This window comes from Podarcis filfolensis (assembly GCF_964270895.1).
Source record: "Podarcis filfolensis genome assembly, chromosome: 10".
In the NCBI taxonomy this organism is placed as follows: domain Eukaryota; kingdom Metazoa; phylum Chordata; class Lepidosauria; order Squamata; family Lacertidae; genus Podarcis; species Podarcis filfolensis.
This window is the reverse complement of record NC_139612.1, coordinates 39,238,583-39,259,411: the sequence shown is the minus strand read 5'-3', so window position 1 is coordinate 39,259,411 and position 20,829 is coordinate 39,238,583. Positions and strand designations below refer to the sequence as shown.

The 20,829-nt window shown below is 41.7% G+C and overlaps 1 protein-coding gene and 1 long non-coding RNA gene across 4 annotated transcripts in view; one reads left to right on the top strand and one right to left on the bottom strand.

The window, feature by feature from the left end:
- Nucleotides 1-17,213, top strand: part of LOC310743317 (uncharacterized protein) — a 141,515-nt gene extending 124,302 nt beyond the window's left edge. The window contains exons 3-4 of the mRNA XM_083573504.1: nucleotides 12,245-12,327; nucleotides 15,950-17,213. Coding sequence (XP_083429630.1) covers nucleotides 12,245-12,327; nucleotides 15,950-16,003 — 137 coding nt within the window. The 3' untranslated portion in view covers nucleotides 16,004-17,213. The remainder of the gene's footprint in view (nucleotides 1-12,244; nucleotides 12,328-15,949) is intronic.
- LOC310743323 overlaps nucleotides 1-20,829 on the bottom strand; it is a 183,655-nt gene that overhangs the window by 79,252 nt on the left and 83,574 nt on the right. For all 3 annotated transcript variants that reach the window (XR_014538944.1, XR_014538945.1, XR_014538946.1), the window contains exons 3-4: nucleotides 19,422-19,542; nucleotides 14,232-14,324 (exon numbers count right to left, since the gene is read on the bottom strand). This is a non-coding gene — a long non-coding RNA (uncharacterized lncRNA). The remainder of the gene's footprint in view (nucleotides 1-14,231; nucleotides 14,325-19,421; nucleotides 19,543-20,829) is intronic.

The window sequence follows — 20,829 nt, the reverse complement described above, 5'->3', positions numbered from 1 at the left end:
CAAAAATCACCACCTGACCAGGATCAAGGGCAATGATGTGATGCTAAGAAGGACCCACTGACACAGATGCAGGTCTTTAAACATTACAGGAGTGTCATCATTCAGGAGTGGCATGGATGGCCAGAGACAGAGCCAGGGTGCAGCCAGGGAAAAGGGCTGGAGTGGACCTTTCAAGTATCAGCTGAACTGGCCCAATGAGAGGAGCCAAGCAGTTTAAGAGTTTAATTCCAGAGTGTCTTAGATTGAGAATAAAAATCCGAACAGTCCAAAGGTTGAGCAGATAATCAGAAATTTTGGACAAATAAGAAACCAAAACAAATCAAAGATCTCCATTGTTATGCTTATGACTCTGAACATTAATCCCAGAAACATTACACGAATTATCAATGTCTATGTAAGTTTTCTAGATGTATGGTAATAAAAAGCCACTTCAACTAGCCAAACATTATGTCAAGAAGAGCCCACAATGTAAACCAGAATCAGCCCATCATCTGATGTGGAGATTGGAAATAATACGGTACAGAAAGAGACATGGGAAAAATAACATTGCAAAGGGCAGTTTGCAAACCCTCGCTCAGCTTTGCAACTTCATCTCATCACATCCATGCAATGGATTTCTATATACAGCACTGTGCTGTCAACATTCTTGTAGGCTGAGCTTCTGTGGCTTTGTAATCAGCCTCCCTTTCCTTGCTGCAGTTAAAGTGAATTGTTAAGAAGAATGTGCACAAGGGTTATTTTAGCAAAGCCACCAGTAAATACAGTGTGGTCTGTTTTCAACATAATGGAGTGGAAACTTGGGATAATGCACCCTGCAAAAGAAATTAGGGTATATTTTTTACCATCTGCCATTTGGAAGCCAAGAGGCAGTCGTGTTTTAGCTTTAGATGGACTTTTGTCATTACTGGCTTCACTTTAGAGTCAGGAAGTAGACACTCCATGCTTTGGAAAGGAGGGAGGGGGTTGTGCCACATAGCTTAAGATAATTCATGACTACTAAGCATGTCAGCATTCTGCCATTACAGGTATTCCTAGTGAGGAATTGCTTAGGTTCAGTCATGCTTTATACATCTGTAGTGTCATTTTCTCCCATCAATGTAATATCTGCAAAGTTACTATACAGGGATGCCAAGGTGGTGCCCTGCAGATACTGCTCCAGCTAGCATGGCCAATCATCAGGGATGACAAGACTTGCAGTTTAGCAATATTTAGAACCACCTGCCGAAATCCTATGAGATCAACTTCATGTTTCTCCTCTTCCCTGGTCCTACCAGTAGGTGGTTAGATAGTCTATTCTGGTGTAAACTAACATAAGGCAAATCTATGTTTAGGAATACTGATCCAGCCTACCATCGCTCTGAGACCTGTGTGGCCACAGGCAGCTCACTATTTCTTAGCTAAATGTATTTCATGTGTTGTCAAGATAATTAATGTGCAAAAAGAATAAATTCTAACTTCCCCAAGTCCTTAGGATAGAGCAAGGGAAAATGCAGATAAAGTAATACATCCTTGGGAATGCCAGCTTCCATTGACTTTTGAATAAAAAGAAACCCTCCTTCCAATGACTTACTGCAGGAAAAAAACCTCTGATGCACACATTGTGTGTGCACATGGCGCAACCTCTTCCCTAGAAGTGAATGGGAGAAATCCCATGTGTGCCTGTTGCTTACTCCTGGCGTATGCAGGTCCTAGTCTGACACTGCACCACGTTGGCTTTTTCTTGCAACATGTCTTCCTATCTCCTACTTTTCACCAGGGAAGTTCCATATAACCAGACTGTAGCATTTGTCCATTTGCTTCTCTTCTCCAGAGCTGCCAATTGATCCCCGTTTGCATTTGTTCTGCTAGTAGGATTAAAACGCAACAATCCCTCTAACTAGGTGGTCTCACGTTTTTCTTCTGTGGACTGCCAACACAGCCCACTTTTATTTTTTTGCCTCAAGCATCATCCTATTCTGAAACATCTCATATTGCTTTCGTTGATATTTGGGGGGAGGAAGGAAAAAAATGGATTAAATTTGGAACAATAGTAATTGCTTGTATGTGAAGGCATTTGTCTGTACTTTGGTGACTTGCCAGCACTTTCTAGTCAAAAAAAGTTAGATAAATGTTGTTTCAGCAAATGACTGTTGTTTTCTTTAAATGGGAAAGCACTTATATCCCATATCTGAATACCACAACCTGCAATTAAAGGGAAACCTCTCAATTACTGCTTGAGTATCTTGAAGAAAATTAACTTACTTTATGAAGCTGAAGCAATTGTGGCAGTGGGGGGTATGTTTAGGATTAGGCTGTTTAAGCTGTTTCCTTTGTATGTTTGTATTAATGTAATCTGTTTTTACTACTTCTAGTTTGTATTTTAAGTAAGAATGCTTATATTTCGTTGTATTGATCTATGTGATCGTTTACACCCCCCTAATTCTTAAATGTTTTAATTAAAAACAATAAAATTTATTATTAAATATAAAGAGAGACTTCCAGGTCTGAGGTTACTCTCTAGTTCCTTTATAGGATTGTGCTGCTATACTTTAACATTGCATGGTGTCAAACTAGGATTCACCCTTTTCTCCAGATGAATTGTGAGAAGGAAAGTGAACTCCAATCTGGTGAATGAAAAAAGGCCAATCTTAGGACTACAACTAATTGCTTCCACCCACCCCAATTCACCACCCCATTCACAAGAGGTGAATTAGGGGATTACATCTCATTAATGGGCCATGTGCACAGCCATCCTTTTGCTCATGCAGTACCCCTGGGAATGATGCTCCATAAGGCAGAATCATAGAGTTGGAAGAAACACTGAGTATCAAGGTAAACATTTATTGCCTTCTGCTTTCACAAATAGACACGACTCCCAGATTTAAAATTGGGGGAGGATTGGGGAGGGGGAGTCCTGTTGCACAAGGGCAAGTCATTCTGCTCACATAAAGTGCTACTTAGTTCTATGCTTAATGCACACTGAGTGACCAACTGAAAGTCCAATTAAACTAACATTTTACACGTCACATATGATCATGAGTGAATTTGTAAGGATCTAAGAGAAAAGTTAAGAAAAAACTGATGTTCTCAATACTATACTTTTAACAAATAGGAATGGAAGAAAGAATAGTTGACTTACCGTATTTTTCGCTCTATAGGGCGCACCGGACCATAGGGTGCACCTAGTTTTTCGGGGGGGAAATAAAGAAAAAAAAATTATTTCCCTCCCCCAGCCCCAAAGAGCAAAGAAGCCAAGACAGCGAGCGGGATCCATCCCGCTGGCTGTCTTGGCTTCCTCTTTAGCCATGCACAACCTCTCCAGCTGGGAGAGGCTGCATGCGGCTTTGGCAAAAGCCAAGACAGCGAGCGGGATGGATCCCGCTCGCTGTCTTGGCTTCCTTTTTAGCTGTGGAGCTGGGGCGGGGGAAGCCTGAGCTTCCCCTGACCCCAGCTCCCAGAATGAGTCCAGGAGTGGGGGCAAGGTTGCGCGCAACCTCGCCTTCGCTCCCGGAGCTTGCTGCTATCTGCAAGCACACATTTCCCCTTCATTTTTGGAGGGGGAAAAGTGCGTCCCATAGAGCGAAAAATACGGTATATGCAGTGCTGCCCCACTTATGGCATACCACACCCCCTAGGAAGATTCCTTTGCACCCACAGTTAAGTTTCAGGCAACAGATCATGACCTTTAAACATTTATTGAAGCATTTTAGTCTGTCTTACTGTGTGGTATATAGTTGGTTTTATTCAAAGTGATTTTATCCTGCTGTTTTGAGTATTTATTTTCTTTTCTTTCTGTCTGCATAAGTCACTGATGCTTAAACCCTGCAGCTTTTCTAGTTTTTAGTAACCCCCCCCCAAAAAACCCCACACAATTGTGGGAAGAATTCAATGTTGCATTGTTACAAATGTTCCACCAGTGCAAGCATTTCTGCTTGCCTGGTGGAACAATCTCCTCTTTCTTCCCGCAATGTGCTCTTTCTGGAGGTTGTTCCATCACCACCTTGAACCAGTTTGGGGGTGTGCAAGGTGGAGAACTGGTTGGAGAATTGCACTGCAAAATTCAGAGAAGTGCAAATTTCAAAGGAGGATGTATTTTGGTTTGCAAGTGCAAATGAAGTAGGTTCATCTTTAGAAATGAACTGAATCCAATATCTCCCTCATTCCTAGAGGTACTTAAAGGCAGGAGCTTAGAGTTCCTTTGGTTTTTTACAGCAATGAAATATATCTATTCTCTTAGATAAAAGTGCAACTAGAGTTGGATGGGGGCATGTAGAGGTTTAACCCCTACCACAGGTATGGCCAAACTTGGCCCTCCAGCTGTTTTGGGACTACAACTCCCATCATCCCTAACAGGACCAGTGGTCAGGGATGATGGGAACTGAAGTCTCCAAACAGCTGGAGGGTCAAGTTTGGCCATGCCTGCCCTTCCATTTTGGGACAGTTGGCATTCTCCTCCATTTCGGCATTCACCTCAATAAAAATCTCTCTCTCAAAATGTGTTGGGAACCTGTTCCCATGTGCAGCCCCCAAATGCCTTCAATTCATTTAGGACATTTTCTTTAAAGCTTCACACCTGCAATCAAAGCCATTCAAACAATTGCTAGTTGCATAAATGGCACTGTGTCTAGCTTGGGTCTTGATGGCCTGCCTTGGCCCACAGTGAAGTTTCTTTTGTTTGTTTCTTTAGCACTTCAAGCAGTCCATATAGCCCTTAAAGACCAACAGTAATAACAGCAAGGATACTACCCACTCCCATACAACGGTGCCCCACAATCTAAAGCTCTGGTATTCTTCTCTGTCAGAGAAAAACAGAAAATATGCTGATAAATTAAGGGACTGACATGAAAAGACAAGATTAGCCATTTACAAAACATCACATTTTGACTAATGCTTCATAGCTGGGTGTACACAAAAAGAAGCAAGAAAACCCACAGGAATGGGGAGGACAATTGTTTTTTTAAGTGCAAACTTTTTGCTTCTTTTTTTTAACCTCACACATCTCTTTAAAATCTGGATTAACCTTCAAGGTGGAAGAATGGAATGAAATAAGCAGCCTTTCATTTACTTCCAAAACTAACAAAAATGTTCTGTGTGGAAATTTATGTCACCAACACAGACTGACTCTTACTCACAGGGAGCAGAGATAGAATTACTGCCAATGGAATACATTCCTTCACGTACTTTAGACTCCAAGACACACTCACTATGCCACGTAAATTCAGGCAATAGCCATGCTCTGATGGCTGAGGGCTATGCAAAAAACCCTCAGATAGTTATCCTGCGGTTATCCTGTCCAGATATTGGAGGACTGCCTGAAACAGTCTGGGGGTGCATTTTGCACCAATGTAAATCCATGCCCTCCCCATGTTGTAGGATGACCACTTACACAGCCACAGAAAAGAGGAAGCAAAAACAGAGTGGGATCCACATTTTCATAGAAATGACATATTATATGTATCATATTACCCAATAACATTTGGGTAATGAAAAGGAGACTGGGGGTAAGTGTGCTTGCTCTAGAACACCCTCCTGCCACAAGACCTTAATAAGATGCTTATTGTGCCACAATGTCATTGAATTTCCCATGACACTTAATGTTGTTTTCACCTCAGTTTTAAGCAAATACAAACTAAAAGCTAAAAAAATAATCATCCAAACAAAATCAGTAGCAACTGGGAGTCATGTGTCTTTTTGTGAAAGCAGAAGGCAATCAATGTTCAGTTGGTAGTGCATGAGACTCTTAATCCCAGGTCGTGGGTTCAAGCCCTACTTTGGGTAAAGGATTCCTGCAGCTCTATGATTCTATAACAAATAGTTTCTCTACTCTGAGTGTTGAAGACAACAAGCAAATCATCTTTCCCCTCCCATTTCTCTTTCATATTCTGTTTGAGTAAAGTTTGAGTTCAGGATCTATCTTACAAATACTTCCACCACCACCCTCCTTCCTGTTTCTTTCATCTTAAATAGATGATGACTGCTGCCACATAAATCTCGGAAATAAATCAGAGAACATGTTGCAGTTGCAAATCATTTGGAACAAAGACAACAAGTATTTTGGTCTTGGCAGCAATTCATCTGATTGTGTCAGATTCATTGTCTACATTATGGACAATTTCTATAGTCCAATTTATAGGACATAGACTGGAAATATGGTAGCAGATCATGCTTCTTTTCTATTTAATGTTGATTTGTTACCTCCTCCCCTGCATCACATCTGTCCAAACTATCTGGCCACTGAGTTGTGAACTCTTATGAGAACAAGGATTGTCTTCTTTCTTTCTCACCTGTGCATTACACTGTGGAGGAAACGGGGGCTGGAGACAAAGGAGAATATAAACTTACTCCGTGTGCATCAAAAGGCATTTTTGTTGACAATGCGATAGGTCAAGCAAGATATTTATGGGTCCTGTCATCATAATTCATAAGCTTCTATCAGAAGAAAGCATAATCCAGTTTCATTCCCAGAGAATTTCTGTTATTATTTTCTATCTGAGCTGGAATTTGTTACGATTCTACTCACAGTGACTGTCTATTTTCCTATTTTAGGCCTGCATTGTACAATGTTACCCTATGCTTTGGTTTTGAGAAACAGGTTCAGTCATCTCTTAATATATCATCACCAAATTTGGCACGAGGGTTCCTAAAGTGGAGATGGCAGTCTTAATCAATATTTGGATTCCAGGCATAATTTTGATTCAATATGGCAACCAAACCATAGCTTTGGTGTGACTTCACCTGGCTTTTTTGACACAGGCTTGGCCACCTTCCAATATATCATTTCCAAACTCAGCACAAAGTTTTCTGAGGTGAGGCAGAGGTGAATTTAGTTCAGTCACACTGGGCACAGAGCCTTGGGGACACTACTGGGGATGCTGCAAATATGATTTAGAATGGAGCGCGAGAGGTGGAGGGTGTCACTTAGGGCGCTGCTGAAATTTGATGCCCTAAGAGCTGCCGCTGGGGTTGGCGGTGTTTCATTGATGTTTGGATGCCAGGTGCCATTTTGAATCAAGATGGTGAGCTCAAGCGTGACTTTGGTGTGACTTCACTCCATTTTTGGCATGATGGGCACAAACTCACAAATTACACTATGCATTCACAATATTGGGGAGGGGGTCCTGAAAATTCCCGGGCATTGCTAGTCACACCCTGTTAGTGCTATATAAAGGAGAAACATCTGCTGATTTGGGAATCTTGCCAAGTTAGAGGCTGCATTAAATTATGGCTGAATGTTCATGTCAAAAATTTCCTGTTTATTAATGATTAACTATAAAAGATAGGTCCTCTGCTAGTAGACCCAGCGAATATCTGAGATAAGATCTCCCTCTAAACATGCTATGATTTATATTTATTATTATTATTATTATTAGTAGTAGTAGTAGTAGGGACTCTACCATATCTGAATCTACAGAAACTAGGCATTGTATAATGATAAAAATAGCTTGCTTCTACTGAAAAAGAAAAGAAACAGAAGACTTTAGTTGTCTTCTTTTCATCCCCTTTAAACAATGTATGTATTTCCAGTCATATTTCTAACTTTATTCTTCCTCAAGTGATTTATTTTTCAACCCCCTTGCCCCAAATAATTCTACATAAGCTAAAGTGGTTTCCCAAAGGCTTGTTCTCACATCTTTCCCCCTTGAACTTCTTCATGTTTTTGACATGTCACAGAGTTCAACTACTTTGCTAAAAGGGTATTTAAAGCATGCTTTCTGTCAGAAAGCTCTCCTGACACATCAGCCTACGCATTGTTCTGTTTCTGCCAATAAGCCTTTTAGTGATATAGAACTGCATGTTTGTTTAGCTGTCAGGGCACAACACAGTTTGAGCCTCAATGTTTTAAGTTGGCTTAGAACGTTGAAGAGATTACAAAATTAGTTTTGGCCTCAATAGCCTATGTCAATTTATACATACTAAGTTTAGAGCTTGTTCTGCATTGCACTCTAAGAACTCAATCTTATGCTTACTCAAAAGAAAGCCAGAACTTATTTACTTCCAAAGAAAAGTCATAGGACTGCAGCTTTTTAAAAAACATTTATTTAATTGTAACTAAGATCATCAAGTCAAGTGCCCAAAGCTAAGAGCATCTGCAGAATGAGTAGATACAGTTCAAATGTCCAAGTGTCAGAGAACTGTAAAACAGGCACATGTTTGAGACTACAGTTCCCATCAGCCCCAGCCAGCATGGCTATGGTCAGTGATGATGATAACTTTAGTGCACAGGGCACCATGTTAGCCAGCACTGGTATTTATACTTTCTGTTTGGAGCAAGAGCAGCTGAAGCCAGAAGTGCATATTTACCCGGTACCCAAGAAGTCTAGTTCCTGCCTCCACATGGACCAGGTTTGTTGAACGGTGACTACATAATTCATCACTACTTCCCAAATCCATACTCCTCCAACTGTCCTGTTTTCAGTGGGACATCCCGGATAACACAAACCAATCTCGGAATGTCCCAATTAAGACTGGCACCCTGGTTTGAGTCAGCCCAACCCTGCTGACAAGCACCAGAGCACTTTCTGGGATCACTTTGGCAATTGTCAACGGGTCGTGCCAAAGCGCCTCTGCCCTGGCGCGTCCCTTTGACAATTGCCAAGGTGCCTTCCAGGAAGGCACACTAGCAATCTCAAAGGGATGCACCAAAGCACCTTGGCAGGCCTTGCAGAGGAGGAGACAGCCTCAACATGCAAACCCGGTAGACCTTCATCTTGGTATTGGTTGTTAGCATCATATTCTCCCATACCCTTTTGACTTTTTGGAGAGGTGAGCCTTAGCTGTACCTGTCTTGCCAAAGGAACCAGGCCTGTTGGCAGACCAACTCTGTGCTGCAAAGATGTCTGCAAACATGACATGAAGACTGGCAACATCAACCTTGCCATGTGGGAATCCCTTGCAGTGATCATCCATAACAGTGACCAGAGGAAGAATGGCCACTGGGAGGAGCACAAATGCCATAGTGCATCTGCATCAGCAAAACCGGATGCCTTCATCTACCCCAGCTGCAACAAAACATCTCCTGTATCAGTCTCTACAACCACAGCAGGCAGTGTAACCTTCCAACAGTTTGACTTCACCCCTAAAGGCACACTTCTCTGATGTCTCCTGAGACAGACGGATGTCAGCAACAACTGAGAATTGTAGCTCTGGTGTGAGTATGGCCAGTAAGTGTGAGGTGTATCTTACATCTATGATACTTGCTGATGGAGCTCAATCTGAGAAGGCATTAAAGAAAGGAAGAATTTTGCAGTGCACAACTGTAAATGAAGCTATATAGTCACACTGAGTGTGTGTGTCGGGGTGGGGGTGGGGACAGAGGATTTCCATTGTTCATGAAGCCAGGATCCCCCAAAGCTAACCTGATGGACTCACTAAGCATGTGGTTTAGGTCTCAAGGCATTTTAGTTCCTATAACATCTCTCTAGCCTCTCTATGCGTCTATAGTTGTTTGAAACAGTTGCTCTCAGAAGCCTGAAAGCAACAGCTGCTTTCTTCATCTTATGAACTTTATATAACCTACTTCATAACGTTCTGTGGAGCCTATTTTCCCTTTGTATTAAAAGGGGAAATCCAGTCCACAATGCAAGAACGTGAGCAACCCAAGCAGCTAAGAACTGCTTAGTTCTTTTTGTGCTCAGTGCAGTTGAATTTGTAATAAGAGCTGAACCAGATGTTTTCAGATGCTCATAGACAACTGTAGGAAGAGAAAGAGAGAGATGAGGCAATGAAGGGACTGCTCTGAAGGGATTTGATTCTCTGCAAGAAGCCTTTTTTCAGTCATTTATCAACTTGACAACACTGTTGCAGCGCTCTGCCATGGCTGGTGAAGCACTTTCTCCATAAAAGTCATTTCAATGCATGCAATCAGCATCGTCTGAGAAATGGCAGAAAATGGACTTCATGTAGAAAATTACATGTACTCAACCTATGCCACAGATATTAGAGAAACATGTGGATGTAATATCACTCTTCTCCCAAGATGGGGGCACCATCTTGTCACAAAACCATAGAATTGTAGAGTTGGAAGGGACTCCAATGGTCATCTAGTATAACCTCCTGCAATGCAGAAATCTTAACTAAATCATCCATTCTTCCTCATGTTTAGTCAGATGTTTGTTCTGAAGGGATTTGATTCTCAAGCAGAAAAGTAACTTGGGCCAGCTCTGTCTGTATTTCAGATTCGTTTTAAAAGACTTTTGTGACTGGCTGCTCCTCTTTCAGATATGTCTCTTTCCCATGCTACAAACAAAAGATAACCGCTGCATTTATATTTTATTAGGAGTTGTTGCCAATATGAACTTGGCAAGCAGGCAACACACCCAGCTGTAAGGCTGCTTTTGATTAGGTTCTTGTTCCGTAGAATTATGGAGGCAAATTTATTTTTTAAAGTTTCCTGTTCTGTAAACATAGCCTGATTCAGCAATGAGTGAACCTTGAACACTTTTATAAACTTATTTTAAGTGACTGGCTGATGTTGGTTTTGGTGATGGAACCAACAAAATGAGTCAGAGGTAGCTTTGATGGTTATAGATCACAAGGGAAATGGATTGGGAAGAGTGGTCATTTTGCACTTACCATCTGGAGAAAATCTTTCTAATGTCTATTTTCACAAGGTACCTGTTTCATAAAATAGGTCTCTTAAGGGATGGCTTAATATTTAGGTAGCCAAAGATACTATCTATGTTGTCTGCTTTAAATACAGCATATCAAATTTTCTATTTCTTTCTTCGTCTTTTTAAACCTACTTTTTTATAAAGAACTTACAGTGGCCTGGTTTGCACATCAAATTAAACCATTGTTAAAAATAAACTATGGATTCATGTCAATAACCAGCATGTTAGTGCATGCCAATCAAAAGTCCCCACTTCACTCCACTATCACTTGTACTGTTACCATGGAGGAGGTACTAATGGTTTGTTCTTTCTCTCTCTAACACACACATACACAGAAACCAAAGTCTAGCAGAACTGATAGGGGAGATGGAAACTCCCCAGCTGGGTCAACTTCTTTGCTTGCAGGACAGAGTTGAACAATGATACCATGTTATTTTAAATGGATTGCTTTAGGCTTTATTGGTTGTCAGGTACGGGCAGGGCTCTGAAGAGCATGTGGCGGAGGCAGGGGACCAGGGCAGTGACCCAGGAGAGGAGACCAGTGATTTAGGGGGGTGACGCCACCCGCAAGGAAGGATCCAGGGAAGGAGGGAATGTCAGGGCACCCCAAGGCAGAAGAAGGTGTGCAAGATATGGTGGTGGAAGAAGAAGGGACTGGTCAGATGAGGGACGATGGGCCAATAGATTCCCGACCTTTCCCTGCCCACTGTCTTCTAGAGCCAGAAGGGGCTTGAAGAGGGAAGAGCAGTAATCATTTCTGTGCAGGAGACATCTCAGGTTGCACGCATGCAACCCAAAAGAGGGGATATAAGCCAGAGGAGGGGAGGGACCCCACTGTTGCTGCAACTGCTCCATAGGGCCCAGACCTGTGGACAGGTGCCTAGAGGCTACAAGTTTGTAAGCATGTTTATCTGGAACAACATGAAAGCTGCTGTGTTTCTTTTGCCAATAAAGAGTTAACTATCAGACATGTCCCTTCCTTATCTGGGTGGGCCATGATAATAGTCTATTTTGCCATCTAATTTCAACTGAAAAGCAGGTACTGCTATCTGAATAAAACAAATAATTAAGTAAACACATGTGGTCCCAGATACACTTCATGGTAACAGTTTTTTTAAAAAATGTGATAGCTGTGTGAAGAGCTAATGTGAAGAGTTTCATATTTGGGATATGGTTCATTTCCTGCTCTCTCTGAAATTTGGAGTGGCTTGACATAACAGAAAAGAATCAAACCGAGTATAGCTTATGTTTCATCAGCTCTCCCACCCTTGTGAGATTACAGGACAAAACTTCACTAGAGGACCTATACGTCACTAGAGTGGCATAACCAATATGGCTTGCCTTTTAAAAAACCATTTGAACTGGAACTCTGTGATACTGGGACTGTGTGACAGTATTTGGGGGAGAATGAAAAGGTGTGGAGATGGAGAGACAGCAGTTTGCAGACTTCTCTCACTGTCCATTTTTCACATCAGACTTAGCAACCCACTTCAGTCAGCCATTGACTCAAGTGCCCTGCGCTTGATTCACTTCCTGTTCCTCTATGTAAAATCAAGCCATTGCTCTATCCTACCCAGCAGATGTGCAGATTGTCCTTGCATTGGAAGGGTACATATTTCTTTAATGAGGGTGATGTGAATTTTCTTGTTTGGCAGATGATCAAGCACGAACCATCTGCTCTTCCTGCGCTCTCTATGCCATCATCACATACAAAATGGAAACCTGCTTGTCTTCGAAGGTGTGTTGATGCATAATGAGGCACATTTAATCTCTGACCAATACTCAGTAGAAATTTAAATGGCAATTTAAATATTTTTTTTACCTGATTAATTTTTTTATTAGTGATTATGCTCAAGGTTGTTGGGGTAGGCAGCTTTTTTCCTGTGTGATCATTTGAAGTGGTACAGCTGTGTTACATTTCTTATATGTCACATTGATTTTGAAGTTTGCCTGCTTTCAGTGCAAGTCACATCAATACTGTAATGTTAGGTGATAAATAAATCAAATGCATAAACCACTCTACTGTAGATTGGCACAGGCAACTAATTTCATTGCAAACTATTATCTGAAAAATATGTATATAGGATCTTGGGAGTCCATTCCCTAATATGGGATCACCCAACATCTCCTTAAAAGGGCCCCTAATGCATTTTTAGCAAGTCACTTCATGACATTCTTTACAAAAAAAATTCCGAGAAGTACAAGATGAAAGAATTCTGGACTAATGAAGAAGGCAATGTGACCAGAATGTTGGGGAGGAAAGGCTCCTCTAAGTCTCTGTTAGGAGTCTAAAGTGCACATGCAAACACTGAAAAAGCAGGACTCCTCTTGGAAATATGAGGAAAGTCCATGTCACAAGGCAATAAACTACACAGTCCTGTTCCTTTCCTTGCCACACAAGCAATAGGCTGGATCCTGGGAAACATCCACACTGATTACACAAATTAGAATAAACATCCTAGAGCTTTTTCTCCTTCTATTTCTTTTTCCTGTTGCTTCATTATCATGTCTGAAGCTTTATTTCATGAATCATTAACATTTTATTGTGATACACTTTTAAATACATCCATAATATGCATATGTCTGTCAGGTAGCATGTAAAGTAGTCCAGGAGGTATGGATTAGGTCAGTTCCTCAAACAGCCTTATCATAAGGTATGTGTTAACATTTCTCTGGATCACGGTCGGCTTAGCTTCAGGCTCTTACTTGTACAACTAAAAATATGCCGTCAGGGAAATCCATCTTCCATTGTAATACTTTTCTCAGTTTGAGCAGAAGAGGCAAACAGAATTCAGTGCACTCAACAAAATACTAATTCTTAGCCAAGTATCAAGCAAAAGGTTACAAACTGGAAACCACTAGGTCCTAAACTGGGATCAACACCCATAAATCCATTGCCATGCATCTTAGTCTGCTGGTCGCTATACCACACCCCTGCACAATCACTCATTTTGATGCTTCTCAGTTTTAGCTTACAATGATAACATACTGCTCACAACATCTGCAACATCTGATGCTGCCACCATGGTTGAATAGGAGGGGTTTTAATTTTTTGCAAGATCTTGGGGGCCCTGCATCTCACGCAGCCTAGCAAAATCTCAGGAGAGAGTGCTAGCTTCCTTTAAAAGGATGGGTGACCATCTTGCCTAAATTCTTTCCTCCTTTCCTCAAATAGAGTAAACTTTCCCAGCCCTCCTTCCCTCGTAGAGGCTCTCATTGAGGCTTGCTGTGGTCACTGATTAACAGGGGCAGCATCATTCTTGCTTTGGATTACTACATTTTGGTCACATGGTCAAGCCAAGCAAGGATCATGTAAGGGGAATTCAGATGTGCCTGAAAAATATATATGAGTGGTATTGTGGGGCTGTGAAGCTTAGCTTCATCTTCCTCTACCCATGAACCTGGTGGTGATGTGCCTGGTCATCTGGGCATGGGGTATGCGAGGAAGCTCTACACATGGACTTCTTGGACTAGTGGGGGCCCTTGTATGGAGAAATTCCATGTGCTTACATCTGTATGCATGTAGAATCCTTTCACGCACCACGTAAACACGCAGATGATGGCATGGCCAAGACCCAGAGTCAGTAGGAAACAGATATGAGGCAACCATTTGATTCAGTACACATTTAAAGGTGAACTTACCTAGTCCACACTTTCCAGAATGATGTGCAAACTGAAACAGGGCCATTCTTTGAAATTCACACTGCTCCAAATCTTGCAATGCGGTCCTCCAGCCTAGCAATGTGTACAAAAACATGTATGTATTAGTGTAAATATCATGTTTTCTCCTTCCACTTAGATTGAACTTATTTTATTCTCCTCAGCCACCTTTTCTTTCTCTCACTTCACCTCCCAGTCTCTCCAGCAGAAAGTTATTCTCTCTCCCCACCCCCAGCATTCCAAAGCTCTTAGCACTATGTCACTCCTTTGGTTCTTTCCTCAGGCTGTTTGACGCTGCCGAGCATTCACATTCACAAAAACAATAAGTACTTTTGGCTGAGACCCCCAGTTTAGGCTGTTCCCTCTGTGTGGATAAAGCAAGCAGAGAAAAGCTTTTCTTCCTCTCTTATAATATCAGAATTCAAGGATATTCAATTAACCTGAATGTTGGAAGTTTCAGGAACAGACAAAAGAAATTATTTATTCTCACAGTCCATAGTTAAACTATGGGATTTGCTCCCACAAGAAGTAGCAATAGCCACCATATTGGATGGCTTTACAAGATGATCAGACAGATTCATGGCTGACAAGGCTACCACTGGCTATTAACCACAGCGGCTATGTTCTGCCTCCACTGTTGGAGGCAGCATGCCTTTGCATGGCTGTTGCTGGGAGAGTGCGCTCAAGCTCAGGTCCAGCTTTCAGGCTTCCCATAGGCATTGGGTTGGCCACTGGGAGAACAGGATGTTAGACTAGATAGACTTATGGCCTGATCCAGCAGGCTCTGCTTACATTCTCCTATTATAGGAGTCCTATATCCTCTAGTAGTTGCAATGGTATCATTTTAATAATATCATAGTGTCAAAAAACCCAAATGAATCACCTGAAAGCAGAATGTGATATTGAATATTAGCAATGAGTAAACTCGCCTCAGCTTGATTCAGTTTATGTTCCTACCCCCCGCCCAAGAAAACTACCCCTTCTTTCTCAGCTTTCTTAAACAGAAATAAGGAATGGAGAAATGTGCCCCTGGTTCACTGTCAATCCCCCACCCAGCAAAATATTTAATCTTGAGAAAGTGAAGAGCTGGTGGGGAGGGTTCACTGGACACATAAGCTCCACTGTTGCTAATTGGAATGAAATTCCACTGCATGCTCACAAACATCACTTCCTGCTAGGACCATGGGACTGATGGAGAATGCCTTCCCAAACAAATTCTGACTCACCTGATCTCTATGATATAATATATATTGAAACTCTTAAGGGTAAATAATGGCATCACACAATTAATGGCTCATGTCTTCTATAAATGCTGAGCCAAAATATTTTAGTTTCCTTATGTTTATGAAATATGGACTCAACACCATGGAAAAAGCAAGCAAGGTAATGAAAAACATGGCAATGTGGCAGATTTAGCTCAAATGGTCTACTAAAAAGAAAGCTTTGAATTTAAACGCCACATATTTTACCTATTTCTTTTGTGTAGCGTTCGATGGTAAGGGGGGGGGGTATTATAGTCCATGAATGCAACTATGAGTAAGGAGAATGTGCCTACTTCTTTTGGAAATTGCTCATAGGAAACCCAAATGTATCAGAAACAGATTGTGAAGAAATGTGTGGTCCCAGGACAAATGTTATAGATATATTCGTTTTCTGGGAAGTGTATTAAAACTAAGTTAATCATTTCTCTTTTCCTCTAGTCAATTAATGGGAAACAGCCATCTCCACCAACCCAAATGATGAGGATATGCTAACAGACCAGCGATGAACATCAATAACAGACTTTCTGGATGTTGTCTGGAGAATTAGCTGTCCCGAGCAGCAGCTGGCAAGTGTTGCTCTGAAAAGCTAAGAAACAGCAATAACCTGCTGCTGCTGAGGGCAACCAAAAGAGGGAAAGGAACCTATTACCTAGCGGGAGATGCAAGATAAAAATAGAAGCAGAAGGAAGCTGGAAAAACTAAGCACCATGCTGATGTGCAGCTGGTAGGAGTGCTCAGTGCAATGTTGACATCAACAGCCCTTACTCAAATTTCCTACTTCTCAGCAGTTATGTGCTTCCATGACTTCATACAACTTCTGCTTCCCTTGGTATCTTGCTTCTCCTTCCAGTATGGGCACCAGAGCCCTCACCCATTTGGTCATCACTCATCACTTAGAAGTGGCCATTTATTCCTGCTGCTTACATCTGTCTGCACAACCTCATTGGCTGCTCCTGGAAACTAGCGGAAATCATGGTCACAAAAATTCTTAATTTTCTGTGTACCGTGCATGTTGACTCTAAATTCTAATGAAACTGACATTTTTGTGAGCTTGTATTTGGTTGAAATGCTCTACTTCATTTGGAATATTAAAACAGCAAAGCTTCGCAGTTCAAATATTTACATTACTGGAATAAATGTTAAACACTGGCATCAATTGGGATAAGCAGAATACACTAAGAGGAGAGGCTACAATGCAGTGGTAGAGCACCCTTGTTGCATGCAGAAAGCTCCAGTGTTTCCAGATTAAAGGACCCCAGGGAACAGGGCCGAGAAAGTTCTGTGTATGACAACTTGGAGAGCTGCTGCCAGCCAGGGACAATTGTTTCAAACAGAAAGTAAAACACTGCCAATAGTCAGTGCCATTTTTCTAGAAAAAGAGGTGCTGAACTCACCATGAACAGCTCCCTCATTCTCTTAGAATGGCAATTGTGGCTACCTGAGAGGTGCTGGAACTGAGTTCCTGTGAGTTCCCCCTAAAACAAGCCCTGCCAGCAGTAATGTTCCATCAGATGTGTTTTCCACTGCAGTAATGGGGGCTTCTCTGATGCAAAGTCCCCCTACCAGAGGAAGTTGGTTCATGGGCATGTCCACTATATTCTAACTTCACCCAGCCGCAAAGATCAGGGGGTCACAATTGTACACACAGAGCTGAGCTAAACTCTGCCCTTTTCTATCCCATTCATAGACAGCAAATGGTGTATGTGGGTACCTTTATTGTACAGTTCGCCTAATTTGTGAACAGGGCTACAATCCTACTCAGAACGAAAGAAGCAGCACATAACAGTGAGAAATGTGTTGTTTCCAAGTTCCTGAAGAATATTCATTCCCATGTAAAGTGGCAGGACAGTTTTACATGTAAAAGACAGGTCTAGCTACAAATGAGTTGCTGCACACCTTTCCACTTGATATGAATTACTGTAGAAATGCAAACAAGAGGATCAACATTAGACCCCCAGCTGACCTGCTCTTAACATTTCTGTGGAAGTCTATATATGGATCCTTCCCACTGGAAGCTACTGCATGTCTGCATGTGCATTTTGTACTGTACTTTACAAAATACTGTATTTCACAAAATAATGGTTTCAAATAATACTCAAGACAGTAGCTGAATTGCAAAAAGTACTAGCCAATGATGCCAAGGGTTTAACCAACACTGCAATTGTCAGCAAAATGGAAAGCTACTTTGGTAACCATCAATCATTCTGGCCGCCAAGAGATCAGAATAAATACAGCAAAAAAGTTATCTAATAGCTTTCATGTCCTGTACACAGGAAAACTTGAAATAATTTGGTCCTTCTGAACACATTTTTGTTGTTGTTTACCAATCAGCTAAGCCAGGAGTTGTGTTTCATCTAACATTTTTGTGTAACAGCCTCAAAGAACTGATCAATAATAGAAAGATTTCCCTAGCATTCAACTAGTAAAGGTAAAAGCATTCAAGTATGCATTCATTTTACCTCTGTAGGCTACCTACAATGCATTTCCCTCATGGAATTATTGCTTTCGGGTGGCGGTGTTGAATTTCACACACGTTCTCATGGCGGGATTGACATATCACAGTTTCCTGATGAGCAGGTCAAGGAACCTTTCACTTACATTTTTTTAAGCCAGGGTGAAACCATCCTTTTCCCCCCAGGGAAAAGCAGTTTAATCACAACAAACCAATGCTTTAATGGGCATTCTGGCACAGGAAACACAACTCAAGAGGCTTTAGAGAGTTTTACTGCCACTAACAGTTTTTGGGTTTTTAAAAAAGCTCTTTAAGAAGTGTAAAAAAGGATGGCCCCCCCCCTCTGTTGACTACCTTGTCAAAACTAAGGTAAGCCACCCCATCCACACCTAAGTCTCCTACTCCTAAACTCTGAGGGCATTTTCTTTTTGCCTCATGGCCCACACATTGCCAAAAAAGAAAAGGAAAGTTGGGATGGTTCAGCCAACTTTTAGATACAGCAAACCAGGGGTAGGCAACCTAAGGCCCGGGGGCCGGATGCGACCAATTGACCTTCTCAATCCAGCCCGCGGACGGTCCAGGAATCAGCATGTTTTTACATGAGTAGAATGTGTCCTTTTATTTAAAATGCATCTCTGGGTTATTTGTGGGGCCTGCCTGGTATTTTTACACGAGTAGAATGTGTGCTTTTATTTAAAATGCATATCTGGGTTATTTGCAGGGCATAGGAATTCGTTCATTTCCCTCCCCCAAAAATATAGTCTCCCCCCCCCCAAGGTCTGAGGGTCGGTGGACGGCTGAAAAAGGTTGCTGACCCCTGCAGCAAGCAATATAACCCCACTCTGAAAGGGCACAAGACTTGGCTCTCAGTATTTATACAAGGCCTGGCCTCAAGAGACCCCATAGCACCTGCCAACTGAAGGAGCCAATGCTGCCCATGCACTTGAGGGGGGCTCTGAGGCCTGAGAACCTATACACCCCAGTATACCTCTCATGTGATGCCCAGCTTCAGAAATTTTGAGGCTCCCAGTTCATTCCCCAGTGACCCTAACACAGTTGTACAAGAACAGGCAACTTGTAGGACTTAGGACCTTTTCACACTTACCATTTATAAAGGTATGGTTGCTGTTTGATCTGACATTTTTAAGAGTAAATTTTCAGCAGACCACCTGTTCCTTTGGCTACATATTCCTATTACTGGAGAGCTAGTGCACTTTTTGCCTTCCATTTATGGCAGGTTGAGCCCAAATTGAGAAAAGTTCTATGACTAGGGTCTCATCCATTACAAAAACACAAATATACTAATTATGGGCAGTGTCTGGCACTCCTCACTAATGCCACTGTAAAAGGTCAGTGTGGAAAGGCCTTTAACCTGCTGTTCTAGTGCAAAATCTTAGATATCTGTATACCAGATTGAAATTTGTAGTTTTATCCAATGATGCTTTATCAATGTCATACCTTGTGAAACTGCTCTAGGATGCTGATCTATTGTTCACTGAATTAAATTAGGCAGATGGGGGTGGGGTAAATCCTGCTGACTTCTGTATACTTTGGATTAATGAGCTGTTTGGGTAGGTGCCTGAAATAGAAGAAAAACAGCTGTTATAACCTTATTTTAAAGATACACAAACTTGGTCGTCAAAAACTTTAAATGAATTAAAGCTATGAACTTTCATACAGCATATTTGAGAAAGGCATTCTTAGGCATTCAGTCTTCATGTCTGGAATTCCTTTCTCAGCAAAAAATGAGTAGAGCTTTCAGTATAAGTTATATCATTTTGCCATGAAAGTGCCTTTAAAGAGTTTCATGTGTGCTTCATCTGTTATACCTAACAATGAGATAATAATAAAAATTGCAAGGTAACTAAAGTGACTTCAGTTTCAGTAGGACGAACGTTATGGTCCTAAATACCAGGGGGTAATTCCCATTGAATTCAATGTATCTTACTTTTGAGTAGAGCTGTATAGGACTGTACATAGGATAGCAAAACCCCAAGATCACAAAAGAGCTAAAACTAACCACAACTATAGGCCCCTTCATGTATTATATGTGTGGGCATTCCATGAGATTAAGGAGGTGGGGACACCATCCCCAATGTGATGCATCTCCCTGACTCCAACTCTATGTATTGAGCGTGGACATCTGAGGAGGGCACATGTGCATATGTAGAGGCCATGTACATATGTTTCCACATGATGTGGAACCCTGGTTGTGGCAGGGATCCAGACCATGTGGAAACCAATGTGTGTAGAACTCTATGTAAGCATGCTTCCCTCTTTAGATATCCATGCTCAATGTGTCAGAAGTGGGGCTGATGTCATGCGTGATTCCAGGAGTGGAGCTTGAGAGATGCACATTGTCAGGAGAACAGGATAAGTGAAAACCCCTTCAGGTGTATAACATCACTTCACTTTCCATGCTCAATGAGGGCCTACACTCCCTCCATTAGTGCATTCCTTGGAAACCTACATTGGAATGAAAGTGCTACTTATGGTAATTTTTTAACACAAATGGAGATAAGGTTGGCAGGTCATCTGTTATCCTGTGCCAAATTATCAATTCATTTGTGCATCTATAGCAAGGACCTTTTCAAGGCCAAAAGTGCTGTATACGTCTGTGCACACCTCTGCAGCTAAATCTGGCCGATAGCATTAGGCTTCTAATTTAAGACAGCTGTCTTCCACTATGGTCTTCAAGAGCATTAAAGCCAGCTTCAGTACAAGAATGTCAGCTTAAGTGGTTAGTGAATTACAGGCTTTTTCTACCCTTTTATCAATCATCCTCTCCATTTGTCTTCCCAAAACAGCTTCTTCTACTTTTTGGATGCTAAACTTGCTCTTGTTTGTTAGAATGGAAAAAACATAG